This window comes from Hakea prostrata, chromosome 7 (assembly GCF_041222555.1).
Source record: "Hakea prostrata isolate BN-2017 chromosome 7, UWA_Hpros_2, whole genome shotgun sequence".
NCBI classification, from domain to species: Eukaryota; Viridiplantae; Streptophyta; class Magnoliopsida; order Proteales; family Proteaceae; genus Hakea; species Hakea prostrata.
The window spans coordinates 26064149-26078057 of NC_142606.1; the positions used below are offsets into that span (position 1 = coordinate 26064149).

At 37.8% G+C, this 13909-nt stretch overlaps 1 protein-coding gene across 8 annotated transcripts; it reads right to left on the reverse strand.

Annotated features, from left to right (window-relative positions):
* Nucleotides 1–423: 423 nt before the first annotated feature.
* Nucleotides 424–13030, reverse strand: LOC149010824 (uncharacterized). Of its 8 annotated transcripts, none has more exons than XM_089163308.1 (8): nucleotides 12231–13030; nucleotides 9783–10597; nucleotides 2433–2518; nucleotides 1415–1585; nucleotides 1329–1382; nucleotides 1156–1259; nucleotides 958–1060; nucleotides 424–861 (listed from the first exon to the last, which is right to left on the reverse strand). In XM_089163308.1, exons 2-4 carry the CDS (start codon nucleotides 10430–10432, stop codon nucleotides 1563–1565), a joined length of 759 nt encoding a protein of 252 aa, XP_089019434.1. In that variant the 5' UTR covers nucleotides 10433–10597; nucleotides 12231–13030; the 3' UTR covers nucleotides 424–861; nucleotides 958–1060; nucleotides 1156–1259; nucleotides 1329–1382; nucleotides 1415–1562. The 8 variants fall into 8 exon arrangements, with proteins under 8 accessions (XP_089019434.1, XP_089019432.1, XP_089019433.1 ...); XM_089163306.1 differs by having other exon boundaries at nucleotides 1682–2518; nucleotides 12231–13029; XM_089163307.1 differs by having other exon boundaries at nucleotides 958–1005; nucleotides 1415–2518; nucleotides 12231–13029.
* Nucleotides 13031–13909: the final 879 nt, after the last annotated feature.

Below are 13909 nucleotides of genomic sequence, written 5' to 3' on the forward strand. Positions count from 1 at the left end.
AGGTCCATGGCAAACAACTGCAACCACATAATTTGTTAGATAGGCAAGTGGTGAGAACCATATCACTCATTCGCTCTAATATTGAGATGGGACATTACACGCAAAAATTAATGCATAAACAACTTATTACAAATGAGTTTTGTTTCTTTCCAACACACCATTTTGAACCCATACACCTCTAGGGCAAGGTACAATCACAAGTACCACATACAACCTGCCATTGTTATTATTCAAAATCTTATTTTTCATGGTAATTAGTTGAAGGGAGAAGTTTTTTTAGATCCACTAGATAAGAATGTAGATTACAAGATAAGGTGTTTCAAACTAGTTTCACAACCAATAAGATTTGAAACCTCGCTTTAGTCTTTCTGAGGTGACCAAAGAAATTAAGAATTAATCAGAATCTTCTTCATTATCCTCAAAATCAGAATCACCAGCAGGTTCTTCCTCGCTCTCTAAATCACTGATCACATACGTGGTCTTACCTCGGGTAGCCCTTTGTGGTGTTGGCCTAGATGGAGGTGGCACAGCATCAACTTGAACCTCACTCTCCCCATTGGAATCTTCAGAAGCAGGACTCAATTCTTCAGTAGTGCTTATTCCTCCAACCTTGCCCATGACAGAACCACTCTTCTTGTTAAAATGGGGAGGCTCTCATTTTCCTTACTTTCTTCTCAGGTGACACCCCTGCATTTTCAGCAGGCTTCAAAATCTCTGTTATTAGCTTCGGATTTAACAGAGTAGGTGGTTTGTTGGCCTGTCCACACTTCTTTGTGGTGGCATTGGCTTTACTGGCACCCCTCTTTCCTGGTTGTTTCTTCCCCTATGCTAGGGGTGCTTTGGTTGCTTCTGTCTCCATTTCTGTGAAAAGAAAAATAAAGGAGAAGTTATAATGGGAGTCTATGATTATGGGAGGAACCAAAATTATTCTACTGAATTCTAGAATCAATGTGGTACATGTTGACAGTTCTGGTGAGGATTCAAGATTATATGCTGCCAATCGATCTTTTAGATCGAGAATTTCATCATCATCACTATCAACCGATTTGACCTTTCCTTGCTAGAAAGAAGAGAAAAATACAACAACCAAAGCATAAGATTACTCCTTGGCAATCAGAAAATAAGCGTCACAAATGACAAACATGGGACTCGAACCTTCTTCGCAGGAGCTTTCCTTGTTCCAGCTTTGGCTTTGGGTTTCACTCCCTCAGGAACTGGAAGAGGAACATTCTCCGTCACTAAAGAATCCAATCCAATATCTGTTCTGCAAGCATTATTTAAATTAATTTACATAACCTTGGGGGAAGGTGATATGAAGATAGATGTACCTTTCTTTTCATTTGCGTATAATTCAAGCCTTAAATGAAAGAATTCCTCAAGAACTGCACTATGTAGAGGAGTGTAAAATTCTTACTCTGCTCTGGGGTGCCATATTTCTTAATTACACCTTTTGCATAAAAAAGGTGCATGTTGCTTGTGCTGATTGAAGTAGTGAGTTTAAACTTTTAAGCCATGCCATCCCCATGTAAACATCACAATGGCATGAATGAGGTACATGAGTCTCAAATTGATATCACAAATGCACCTGCAAATACAAGAAAGAGACAATAGTACGGAAGATCAAGTGGACTGAAAACGTCTCTCAGCATTGATAATGACAAGAAATGGAAGTTTCTCATACATGGAAGTGATCACCAAACGGAATCTCCTGAAAAGTCATAACCTCATCCACTGTCCACCCATTACCATTAGCAATGGGAGATTTAAGCAAACACATGGAGTAATATTTAGAAATGAACTACGAGGCAAGTTTTCCTTCACATGATCAAATCACTTGTAGGACACATGGAAGTAATATATATGCTAGAGAACCATGAACTTTGCTACTGCATGCTACTACCACTTCCTGTTATGATTTTTGCATCGCACACAGTTCATAACCCCCCACCCCCTTAAACAGATCAAGTCGTACAAGTTGATCCCATAATTAACCTGATCTCAGTAAACTATTCTCATACAATATTGTCCTCATTACTACTTTGCTCCAGCTCCTTATTCAAATTACCAATTTTCATGGAAAAGAGTGCAGGTTGAGGATTCCACCATACCCTGTGCAATTAAAGGGCCCATGAAAGAAAGCAAGTTCCATCATCATGGGTAGCACATATAACCCAATAATTTGAATCTTACTAGAAAGAAAGACAATAGTTGTATATATAACCCAATCATTTAATACTTAATAATCCAATCGATCCTTGGAAGTTCAACCACGTGCTGCAACAGCTCCATTTATATTATTTGCTCCAACTGGTACTTAGCTTGCTATAGATATCAATTGGTAGTTATGAGAACAGAAAGAGTGATAAGTATGGGCTTTGAGAATATTTAAACCACCATGAGTGGAATTCCAGTTGCCATGAGGATTGTTTGACCTCTACATATAAACTCCCAGCATTTCATACTTGGCTGCTCCATGAGCTTGCCCACATAGTGTCTCAACCACACTAACCATGCCAAGCTGCCCATAAAGAAACAAGAAATTATCAGTCCTTGGGTAGAGCTTATCCTTCAATTCACTAACTGGTAATTACATAAATGAAATATGGGTGGGGGCTGTAAAGAGCATTAAACAAATATTAACTGATGCTTGTGTTCTAACAATTCTATGGTACTCTGTGTTGTCATGGATATGCATCTTTCTAACAACAATAAAAAATGAATACCTTTATTACAACATTTCCCACTTCAAAAGGTTCTATTAATGCTCAAACCTTGTGTTCAGCAAGATCGTGTGGTTATGTACTCAGTAGGGTCTACAGAATTGGAGAAGAACTATCAAGCAAATCTACTTATTGAGCTTGTAAATGGTAGGATTCAGGCACATCCCACAGGAAACCTCTTATTGTTGTGGGACATGTAAGAAGTTCTTATATTTGTTGTTGTTAATGATGTCAGTACCCTAGGATGGTTGGGAAATCATCTCTCTACTTTTAATCCTCTGAATATTTAAAGGAGACTATAGGAGGCCATACATGGGGCAGACATGACCATGCAGAAATTGAAAGTAAGGTAAAAGCTGAAACAAGTGAAGTAATCAGACTAGCTAATAACCAATGCTAATGCATTTCTAACTCCATTTTAACTGTTTAAGAGATGGACAAAAGGAAAGGAACTAAATTCACATCTTGAAAGTCCAGTCAAAAAATTTCCCAACAAAACATAAACCAACCAAATGACCAAATCTTAACTCGATATGAAATTGGACAGCTTTCTTTCCTCCTGTATGCAAGCATGTGAATCAGAGAAGCCTGGCCTTCTGTCCTGATTTGCCAAGTAAACACCCTCTCACCCCCTTTTTCAGAAGTTGGATAAGTAGCAGAATTTTTAGCTGAAGAAGATGGAAGTGCAGGATTTCTCCTAGCTGTGTGAATTTCTAGCAGACTTCACAACAGAGGGAAGGGTTATGTGTATATGTATGTGAAACAGAGAGAGAGTCCTGACCAATATAGATAATGTCACTGTATTTCAAGTGCTGAAGGAGACATTAATAACTTGTTCACAAAAACAAAGCCCCTACACTTTCTTGATAATGTCATAAGTAAGACCCTAAGTTCTGCAACCAATAGTGTCTTTTCAGTCCTCACAAAACATGATGATTCTAAAGACTACCAAATGCATCATACCCGTCATGAGTAAGACAAGCAGTGGGTATAAACATCTAGGTCATATTTTCTTAAGGGTAGTAAACTTAGTGCTTCATGTTTATCACTGGCTTGATCCACTATGTTTAAATGCACTTGGTTCCTTTTAGTTAAATTCTCTCTTTTATCAATTGTAGATGGTAGTTTACATGAATTTTCTAAATAGTTCACACAGCTAGGAGCAAGTAACCAAGAAAAAGGCTAAATGGATTTAGGAATGTACACCCATACTCAGATTAAGGATAAACTGTAGAAGATATTGTCAATCTAAGAGTCAGAAAGGGGGCATACAACAAGAAGAATAAGAATCAAGGTTATATATTAAACAGAAGAACGATTCCTACCTCCAAGAACGATGGTTGGACTTCAATTAGTTGAACAAATGCTGCACAAACCTAAAAATGCAAACATTAAAGTGCTAAAGTATATACAATGAAATGCCATTAGAAATAAATACCAACCTGAACAAGATTGAGTAGACAATGAACACATTAAGCACCATCTATATTCACCCAAAAAAATAGGAAGAAAGAAAGAATAAGATAATATATCCAATATAACCAGAGAAAGTACACTCAATCCACATGGATTATCTACCCCCCCCTCCCCAACAAAAAAAAAAGTAGAAGAAAATGACCAAGAGATGGAAACTAGGGAATTTAGGATTTTAAGTTTTGATCCCAACACACAAAAAAAGAAAACAAAAGAAACAAAAAACAAAAGAATTCAGCTTGATAAGGCATTGATCCAACACTCCTCACAATCAACCTCTATGATGTAGTAGGCTAATGATAGCAGTAGCAGAATTGTAATTTAATGGACTGCAAACTAAAGAGAAGAAAAATAGGATAAGAATAAGAAAGGGAACTTCAGGAAGAGAAAGATAAATACAGACTAATGGGAGTATATGAACAATAAATGAGTCATTGAAATTATCAAATATGTGGGGTGAAAGGGAAAACAATCACGATGTAAAAGGTGGGAGTAGGGATAGAATTGGAAAATAATATAAAGAAAGTAAACTAGAAGGGGGACAAAAAATGGAAAAAGGATCTAATGGGAAATAGACATGGAAGATGCAAGAAAGGAAATTCGGAGAAGACAATCAAGACATACCATCAAATAACACAATAAAACAATAAGATAAAGGGGGATTCTACTTGGAAACGAAACTCAGCGAGGTGATTCAATTTGAGGACTTATACTTCAGCTGAAAAACTGTGACTTCAAAATAGAGGACGAACTCCCTCCCTCTCTTGTTTCCCCTCTGATTCTCACTTTCTCTTCTCCTCATGCACCTTCTCTCCTCTCCTCTCCTCTCCTCGCCCCAGGTTCTCTTCCTTTGTTCTGTTTCTATGTTGGATTCCCTTTTTCCTTTTTGGGCCATGGAAATCATGGGATGAGGTGGGCACGTGATAGTCCAGGGTGATCTTTTTTTTTTTTTTTTTTGGTGTGTGGGTGTGGGGGGGGGGGTTTGTGTGGAAGAGAGGGGAAGGGTGAAGTGGCAACAGCAGGATAATTCTTTTTTTAAACAAAGGGAATGTGGGGGTTGATGCTGGTGTTTTTCGGTCAGAACCACAGAGAAAAGAAATAAAGAAAGGAAACAGAACAAAAAGGGGTATGAGGGATATGAGACAGGAAAATTGTAGGAAGAAGAGGAAATGCTAGGGAAGAAAGACTGAAGGGGTGAAGAATTCCAAACAGAGATTTACCTAGATTAGGGATCTGATGCCACTAAGTAAGAGACAGAAAAGGTGAAGGAGGAGGAACAACATAGATGGAGTAAAAAGAAGGAAACTCGATAAGAAACAGAGCTGCAGTGGTAGAAAGAAGAAATTCCAAAAGAGGGAAGGGGACAAGAGTGAACAGGCACAAAGCCTTCAGACTATTTAAACCACAACTCTGTTTCTTTTATTCTATGCACAACACCTTGGTTACAAACTTACAAGCATATAGATTCAGAAGAAACAGAACAACCATACCATTGACTCCTAACAATTCAGAACTTACTAAAGATGTTCAAATTCCTCCACATCCTAAAAATCTCCTTTCACATTTATCCTAACAAAATCGCAAATATCTACAAGCCTAAATTCCATATTTGGACTCAGTTCTCAATCTAGGTTCCAAAATGAATTTGGGTTGGTCCAAGGTTGTGGTGCATCAGTACCACTAATATAGGAGAGGAAGTGATCAGTTGTGGCAAAGATTAACAGGTAAAAGTAAAAGGACAAGAAAGAGAATGAGGAGAGGGACAAACTCACAAGGGAAGAAAGAGGGAGGCAATTTTGAGAAACTAAGTCAACTACCTTTCAATTACAAAAATCCCAAACTGAGTCGTAATTATACAGTTACATGCCCTAGAATAAAAAGAAGCACAACACGGAATGGAAACCTACTCAATACTGGAACCATCTAAAGGAAGAAATAAACTGAATTATAAAGTAAGGATCTGTTTGATAACTCACCAAGTGTTTTGAGCGTTTCTGGAAGTAGAAACACTTTCCTAGGAGTTTGATAAAACTTGCTTCTGGTTTATTAGAAAATATGAAATGTAAGAAAATATATGAAATTTGCCATTGTTATGTTTAGAGCGCCAAATTCCATAGATAACCCTTCTCAAATTGTCTCACTTTAACCCAACCAACACCAATTTTTCTTTTGTTGTTGCATCGAAGTGTTCTCAAAGCAAAAAAATTCATAATTTCAATTTATGTTGCAAAAATCATGCGAAAATAAACAGTTTTCGGCCACTTTTTCTGCTTCTCAAAGCAAGAAACACCAGAAACTGTTTTTTGGTGGGTAACAAATAGGTCCTAAATAATCCCAAGCAAAATAAGCTACATATCTACTAAGCTTCCTAAAGTAAAATAAGCTAAATGTTGCACGTTAATTCCAGATAACTTCTATAAATCTAACATCAACTACATCCTTCAATTATATTTATAACCTTTTTTTTCTTAAAAATATATTTTCCTAAAACAGAATTTTCAAAGGGGGGGGGGGGAATGTGATAATATGTCAAGTTAATATATGTTAAACACCATTGTCCAATCTAAGCCATGATGTTCGAATATTTTTTTAATGTCAAAATTTTCAGATTTTTCAAAAATAATTTCTGAATGCAAAAATTGAAAATGCATAGGAAGAATATTCTATTTTAGTTTAAACGAAGAAGATTAACATAACTGTAGGAAATATAATTTCAGCTGACTATGATTTGTAAAATCACGTTAATTCATTGATGGGAATTAATCAATTAATAATAAGTAAATAAGTAAATAAAAATACTTCAAGGGGAATCTAGAAAATAAGTAGATTTGCTGCTTGTAGCCATATTTGAAGGTACACATTATCTTCTTCTTCTTCTTGCAATAGTATATCAACTAGAACTGCATAATGGTTGGCCAAAGCAAAGGGGCATTGCATGTCTGCATGTGAACCTGCTTTGACTAATAACAGGAAATGTGAGTGTAATTAATGTAAGAAAATCATTGAGGGGGAGGTGGGAACACCAAACCCAAATGGCATCTTGCTGGTGATGACAGAAACTTCACAAGCTCCCTTAATGTCCCAAATTATAAAGAAGGCTATGGCAACACATATAAGGGACAGGGAATAACTTAAGCGGAAAAGAGGTAAGACAGAGATAAGTTTGGTGATGGATGCCTAGAGCTAAGTTAGGAAAGGGATTATGGCTGCCAGAAGGGAAATGGATTCAAATCTAAGGAGACCAAGTTGAAGAACAAAGAGACCTTTAAGATGGACCAGGAGATATTGATACAAATGTTCCAACGAATTGGTTCATCCAAACCATGGTTTGAGATCTCGATCTCGACAAGGATCTCGGTCCCTCAAAAAACTGAGATCTCACGAGATCTCAGCTGAGATTTGGTAAAAAAATCCCACCTCAACTCAAACTAACATGGGCCCATCTCTGTGGGTATTAGAACTCAGTTTGGGCTGGAATCTGGTATTTCACCTATTTTAGGCCTTCTAAACTTAGTAGTGGCCTTAGATTTGTGAGAAACAAGTGTATAAATGAGTTCCAACTCAACCCTAACTTTGAAACTGATACACTGGAGTAGTGAACATAAAGACTTATACAACATGAAATACACTACCATTACTTGAGATAAATGGAAACAAAGGTTTAAAGTCAAATAATGCACCAAACATGTTTACTTATTCATAATTTCACATTACAACATCAGTATGCTTATAAGTTGCACTACAAGATTACAAGAGTAAAATCAATGAGGCAAGTTTGAGGGAAAAAAACTCACCTTGCTTTAAGATTTGATTCAAGATCAATAGATCTTTGTTGTACATGAGCTAAACACCTAGTTGATGCAACCTAGGTAGAGATCCAACCAAGTTTCCAGTGAAAAATCCGATGGGATCACCAAAACTAGCCAAGGGGAAGTTGTGTTGACCTAGGTCGAGATCAAGATATCTCAACTCCTCTCGATTGAGTTGAGGCATTTTTAAAAGTGTTGCTCAGCTAAAATCTCGACTCGACCAAGATATCTGCTGAGATTTTGAACTATTTTGGTTTCACCTTGTATCTAGCCTCAAGGTCACAACAAAGCAAGATCTCGATTGAGATCTCACAAGACCTCGAACTATGATCTAAATAGGCTAGAGAAGAAGCAAAGCAACAGCCACAGCTACATCAAAGGATAAGGTTGAGATAAAAAGAGCTAGAGTCTCTATTCTGGAGGATTTAGAGTTTGGGGTGGCCCACCCCCAACCATTGACCCAGATATCAAGGTCTTCAATCAAATACTACCCTCACTCCAAGACAGGACTGGGAACACAAGAAACTAATACAGATGTAGACAAGTATAAAGGAGAAAATGGAGATTACTTTCTCCAAGTGAACTTTCAAACACAGCATCCTAGGCAATGCCTCTATATGCCCATAGAGCATACTACCAGAATGGTAAGATGAGGCAGGCAAGCTGACCAGCAATGCTGACAAAAATATGAGATGCATAACTTTTGGTTGTCCCACCTCAAGCCAAAGTACTTGGAGCACACTCAAGAGCTAAACTTGATGTGGAGCACTAACAACCAGGGAACGAAGTTTCGGCGAGAATCCCCAGTCCGAAACAAACAACGGCGAAATCTCGCCGAGATTTCCGAAAAATGTAAAATTCATGTATGACTCGTTGAAAAATATAAACCCCCCCCCCCATTCATTTTGTTTGAATATCAAAAGGAATATTTGAGATAAAGTATTAAAGTGCATTAATCGTACCATGCATACATATAAAAATCGATGGTTTTGAAAAAGAGAAGAGTAAAGAGCACGTCATCCTCAATTGATTTACCACACAACCACGTGGGGGTTGGAATAACCCAACGAATGCTTTTAATTTTTATTCTTATTTTAAAGCTAGTCATTCGAGGAGGTCATTCTTCATTTCTTCTTATTTCTCCTCGCACAATTGAATCACAACTTGCGAGCTCCGCTTCTACTTCCCTTGTTCTTCGCTTCCGAGCTCTCCATCCATAAGATGCAAATCGATTTATGAATACTCCTTTGGGTCTTCCTTGGGGTCTCTTCTTCCTCTTCACGTGCCGCCAGGTCCGCTTCAACAAAGGGCATCCGGTGAAGTGGGAGGAAAAAACAGAGCCCCATCAAATAAGAACGGTTCGGATTTGGTTTGGCCTTGATTTGGGATTGTGTTTAATTTTGATCTCATAACGAAATTCGGTGATAAATCGTAAAAATCGCATTCGGTGATATCTCGCCGAGATATGGCGAAAACGAAAATCCGTTGTCCCTTTTTATTTCGCCAGAACGAGCGAAAGACGATATGGAAATTGGAAATTTTTTCTTGCTAACAACTTCATCGACAATCTTATTATCAGAAAGAGAGAGAAAGAGAGAGAAAAGGAACATTTGAAATTGAAACTAATTTCTGTTTTCTTAGCACAGGAGATTTAAGAGAATAATATTAAATCACTCAAAGAAACATAGATAACATCAAGTTGCTTCACATTCAAAACAGATGCTAGAATAACAACAGCAACAACTTGCAGAAGATGATAACAAAGAAAAAAAAATAGTACCTAGAATTTGGAGCAGCGGTAACTGAGATATGTCGATCTTCACCTTCTGAAGAATGAGTTACTGAGATAGCAGTATATGATGCTGGCTCTGAAGGGCTGCTGATTTGAGAAGTCCCCTGACGTGAGTGTGCTGAATCTTGTTCACCGCCCAGGTTGTTGCGATGACGATAACGCCAATAAAGAAGAGGCAACGTTGCAACGCATCCGGCTGCATAACCCACAATCCACTCAAATAATGGGGCTTGTGGTTTCTCATCTCTTGATAAAGATAAAACAACAATGGATGCAACAATCTGGCTCACGGTGACTACCAGCTCAAAGGAAATCCACAAACCAGAATTCAACGGGCTCCTATGGCGACGGCCATACCCATCACCTCTTCTAATGGAAGAGGAGTTTCTAGAGTTCAACCCATTTGAGGAAGACTGAGAAGTAGGGGCATTTGTACCACTTGAAGATCTACCTTCATGGTGCGGCAAGTCAAGTGAAGGCAATGGATCACTGTGGGATGACCCAGATGAAGATGCATGACCACCCCTTCCAATGTCTATGACATGTTCTCTGTCACCTTGGCTATCTAGACGCTCCATTAACAACAGGAATCGGTCAGTATGGCCTTCACGGTTTGTTTCCAGTGAGGAGATGGCCATCTAAGTCCACAAGCAAAATTGGAGTTAAACAAAGCATATAATGTTACTTATACACTTCTGTCTTTCAGGAGCTCTGCCGCACTGCTCTTCTCAAACTTCAAACTTGGTATATAAGCTCACAAGTTCACAATCACAAACAGAACAACCTGCATTTAGCCCAAAAATCTGCAGAAAGCCAACACTTTTACTTGTTAAATACAAGTTCAACAGATAACATTTCCCCCCCCCCCCCTAAAGAACATAACTATTGTGCAAAGAGGTACAGTGTCACAAACCAAGAAGCTTGGAAACAAAAAAACCATTGAAAGAAATAGAAAATAGAGGCATTGCTTTCACAGAAAAACTTAAAAGACACATTGGATGCCACAACGAGATGGTACCATCATAATCGAGGCCATAATTCAAGGTAACTTGGAAAACAACGGTTTCAATGATGGTACCACAGCATCTCACTGCAAATCTTCTTAACTGATAACAATGGCTTTATATTTTTTTTAAAAATATAGATATAGTAAACATGAATTCACTTAGCTCAAAGAATTTAAAAATAAATAAATAAATTTCTAGCTCCACTAATAAAACTAGTCTGAACCAAGAATCTGTGTCAAATTTAAAATCAGTACAAGGATATTTTGAGAAGATCAAATGATCCCATCCAGGTGAAAAAGAAAAGCAACATCTGATCTTAATGTTTTTATTATCCAACCACTTCGCCATTGCAGTAGCCACTTAGTCAGTCTCGCTTAGTCAGTCTCGGAGTTGCATATACCAACCAAGAGAAAACAAATTACTGCTCTGAAAGTGGTCGAGAACAACAAAAGAAGGCCTATTGAATATAGATGATTCATTAAGCAAGAATAGAAAATAGAATCCCACATCATTAAACAATTAAGAGAACTGCACTATACATGTTAAGAAGATGAAACATGAGAAGCCATAATCCAATAAGGTGAAACATCAATTGATCGAGAATACATCAAATTCAACAAAATCTCGAACTCCACAACATGAATATAGAAGAGTAACAAGGCAAATTCTCCACGCACGGTCAACCTCCTACAGAACTGACCAGAAAATCAAACGAAATGAGAACCAAAACTAATACAAGCTCGTGAATGAAACTCATAATCCAGCTCTAGCTCTATCTTCTAGACAACAGATCAAACAGAAACCATCAAAAGCGGGAGTTTTGACTGACCCAACGAGCTTGAAGAGTTAACCGATCAAACACTGAAGACAACGAACCGATTCGAACACCAAATACACGAAGATGCATGTTTTAACATAGCCCAATTGATGAAATTAACGCGAAAGAAAGAAAGAAAGAAAGAAAAACCCTAGAGGAAGATAACGGTTTTGAATCCATTTGTACAGGAAAAAATAAAAAACCAATTCCAAATTAAGAACAGAAAATTAAAAGAATAGATTACAATGAGTAGCTGTGACTAACCAGACGCGATTGAAGAGGTAGTTGAGAGGAGAGCAGAGACAGTCTCTCAGGTTAGCTAATATATCAGTAGAAAAGAACAATCATTGTCAACCACAGTTTTCGTTAACTAGACAAAATAATCAATTAAAGCTCTAAAATCACATTTTCCTGAACAAAACCACTTCAAAAGGGCAATAAACTTTACAAAAAGTACCTCAGCACAGAGCGAATTTCAAAGCAAATATTAGCTCAGATCTGCTGCATTCTTGTCCATCAAGAACAAGGATACTTTACTTTGAACTGAACATTAAAACAACCCACAAAAAATGCATCAACAAACTCATTTGAGCTAGACAACGAGATGGGTACCTGAATAAACACAAGCAACATATCGAATAGATTCTCTAGGACCAGACATGGCTTAGAGTGGAGACGCATATCCTGGTCCTTTATTGCAACAACCATCGCAAACGGTCGCGTGTTGTACAACGACAGACGCCATTGCTAGATCTCTTCTGCTTGCTGCTTCTGCTTCCTGCTTCAAGCTATAAAATCTTCTTCTGCTTGCTGCTTCAACGTACTAGGGCTTCGTCTTCTCCTCTGCTTTCAACGTACTAGGGCATATCCTGATCATTTCAATCATGCTTTGGAATGAAAGAGCAGAGGACAGAGGGAGAGACTGTAGAAAACCAAACAAAGCTTGAAACAAACACTCTACAACTTCTTCAACCTCCTGGCTGCAGTTTCTTCAGCTTCGACTTCGTTCTCAACAGGAACCAGGTTTCTTCTTCTTCTCCTCTGCTTCTTCTTCTTCGTTCTCAACTAGCACCAACTGATTTCGATCAACAGTCCTCTTGCTTGCTGTTCTTCTTCTTCTCTCCTTCGATTTCTTGCTTGCTGTTCTTCTTCTTCTCTCGTTCGATTTTCAGAGATCGATTTCATTTCTGACGCAAAAATGAGACTGGCGGTGAAAGACCTGTTTTGGTGTATTTCAAAAGATTTTGAAAATTGAAAATGAACCCGGTTGCTTTGGTTTTTAAAATCCGTATATACGTATGCACGTATTCTGTTTAAAACCTATTAGTCATTTCGTATGGAAAAGTTATGTACATAACCCACTAAACCGCTTTTACTCAGACCGCTGGTTTATGTTAGGCCGGACCGAACCGACAAAACAGTACAAACTTAACTGGGTTTACAATTTTTTAATCCAGGGATGAAGCGCACCGTCCGATTAGATCGGACGGTGCGCTTGACCGTCAAGCGCATTTATTACGCTTGACTATAGCAACGCCCACATTTTACCTACTTTATGACCCTGACCACGTCATGTCAGTCCTTTATCGTTTTAAAGGAAAGTACCAAACGATGAGTTTCGGGTGATTAGCTTTACAACCATGAACAGCAGTTGGTTTATTTTATACATCATTATTTTCAACTCTAATTAGCTGTTTGGTTATCTGACCAATCCCAAAAATCTCTTTTCTAGGGAAGGTGAAAAGGTACCTAGAAACCTAGTTTTCTTTTATTTCTGTCGTGTTGGAGCATCAAATATTGGTAATATACATTTTGTGCTGGATTCCAAACTCTGTTTCGTTTCATGTTTGATTTAGAGCAAAATTCCAATTTGATCTTGGTCAAACGATCTGACGAAAATTAATTGCTTTCCCCCTTTTGTATGTTTTCACTTTCCATGCAACTAGACAGAATAGATTTTTCTGATGACGGTCGTATCTTCAGGTGTGTTTTTCACTAGAAATAAAAATTATCCTCCCCCACTCCCCCGTCTCAAGGTCTTTTTAATGCCTCTCAGGAATACAAAACATAATATCCTAATATGAATCAGCAATCGGGCAGTATTAAATCATTAAAAGGTCCAAACCAGAAAAAAAAAATCTTCTGCTGTGCACATCTCTCTGTTGTGCACAGCAGTGTATTTTTTATATCAGATAAAAGGCTGAGATTAAAAGTTTAATTTTAAATTTAAAAAGTCAAAAATAGCACTTTAGTTTCTTTGTTTTCTCAGTCTTTTATTCAGTATATATGGA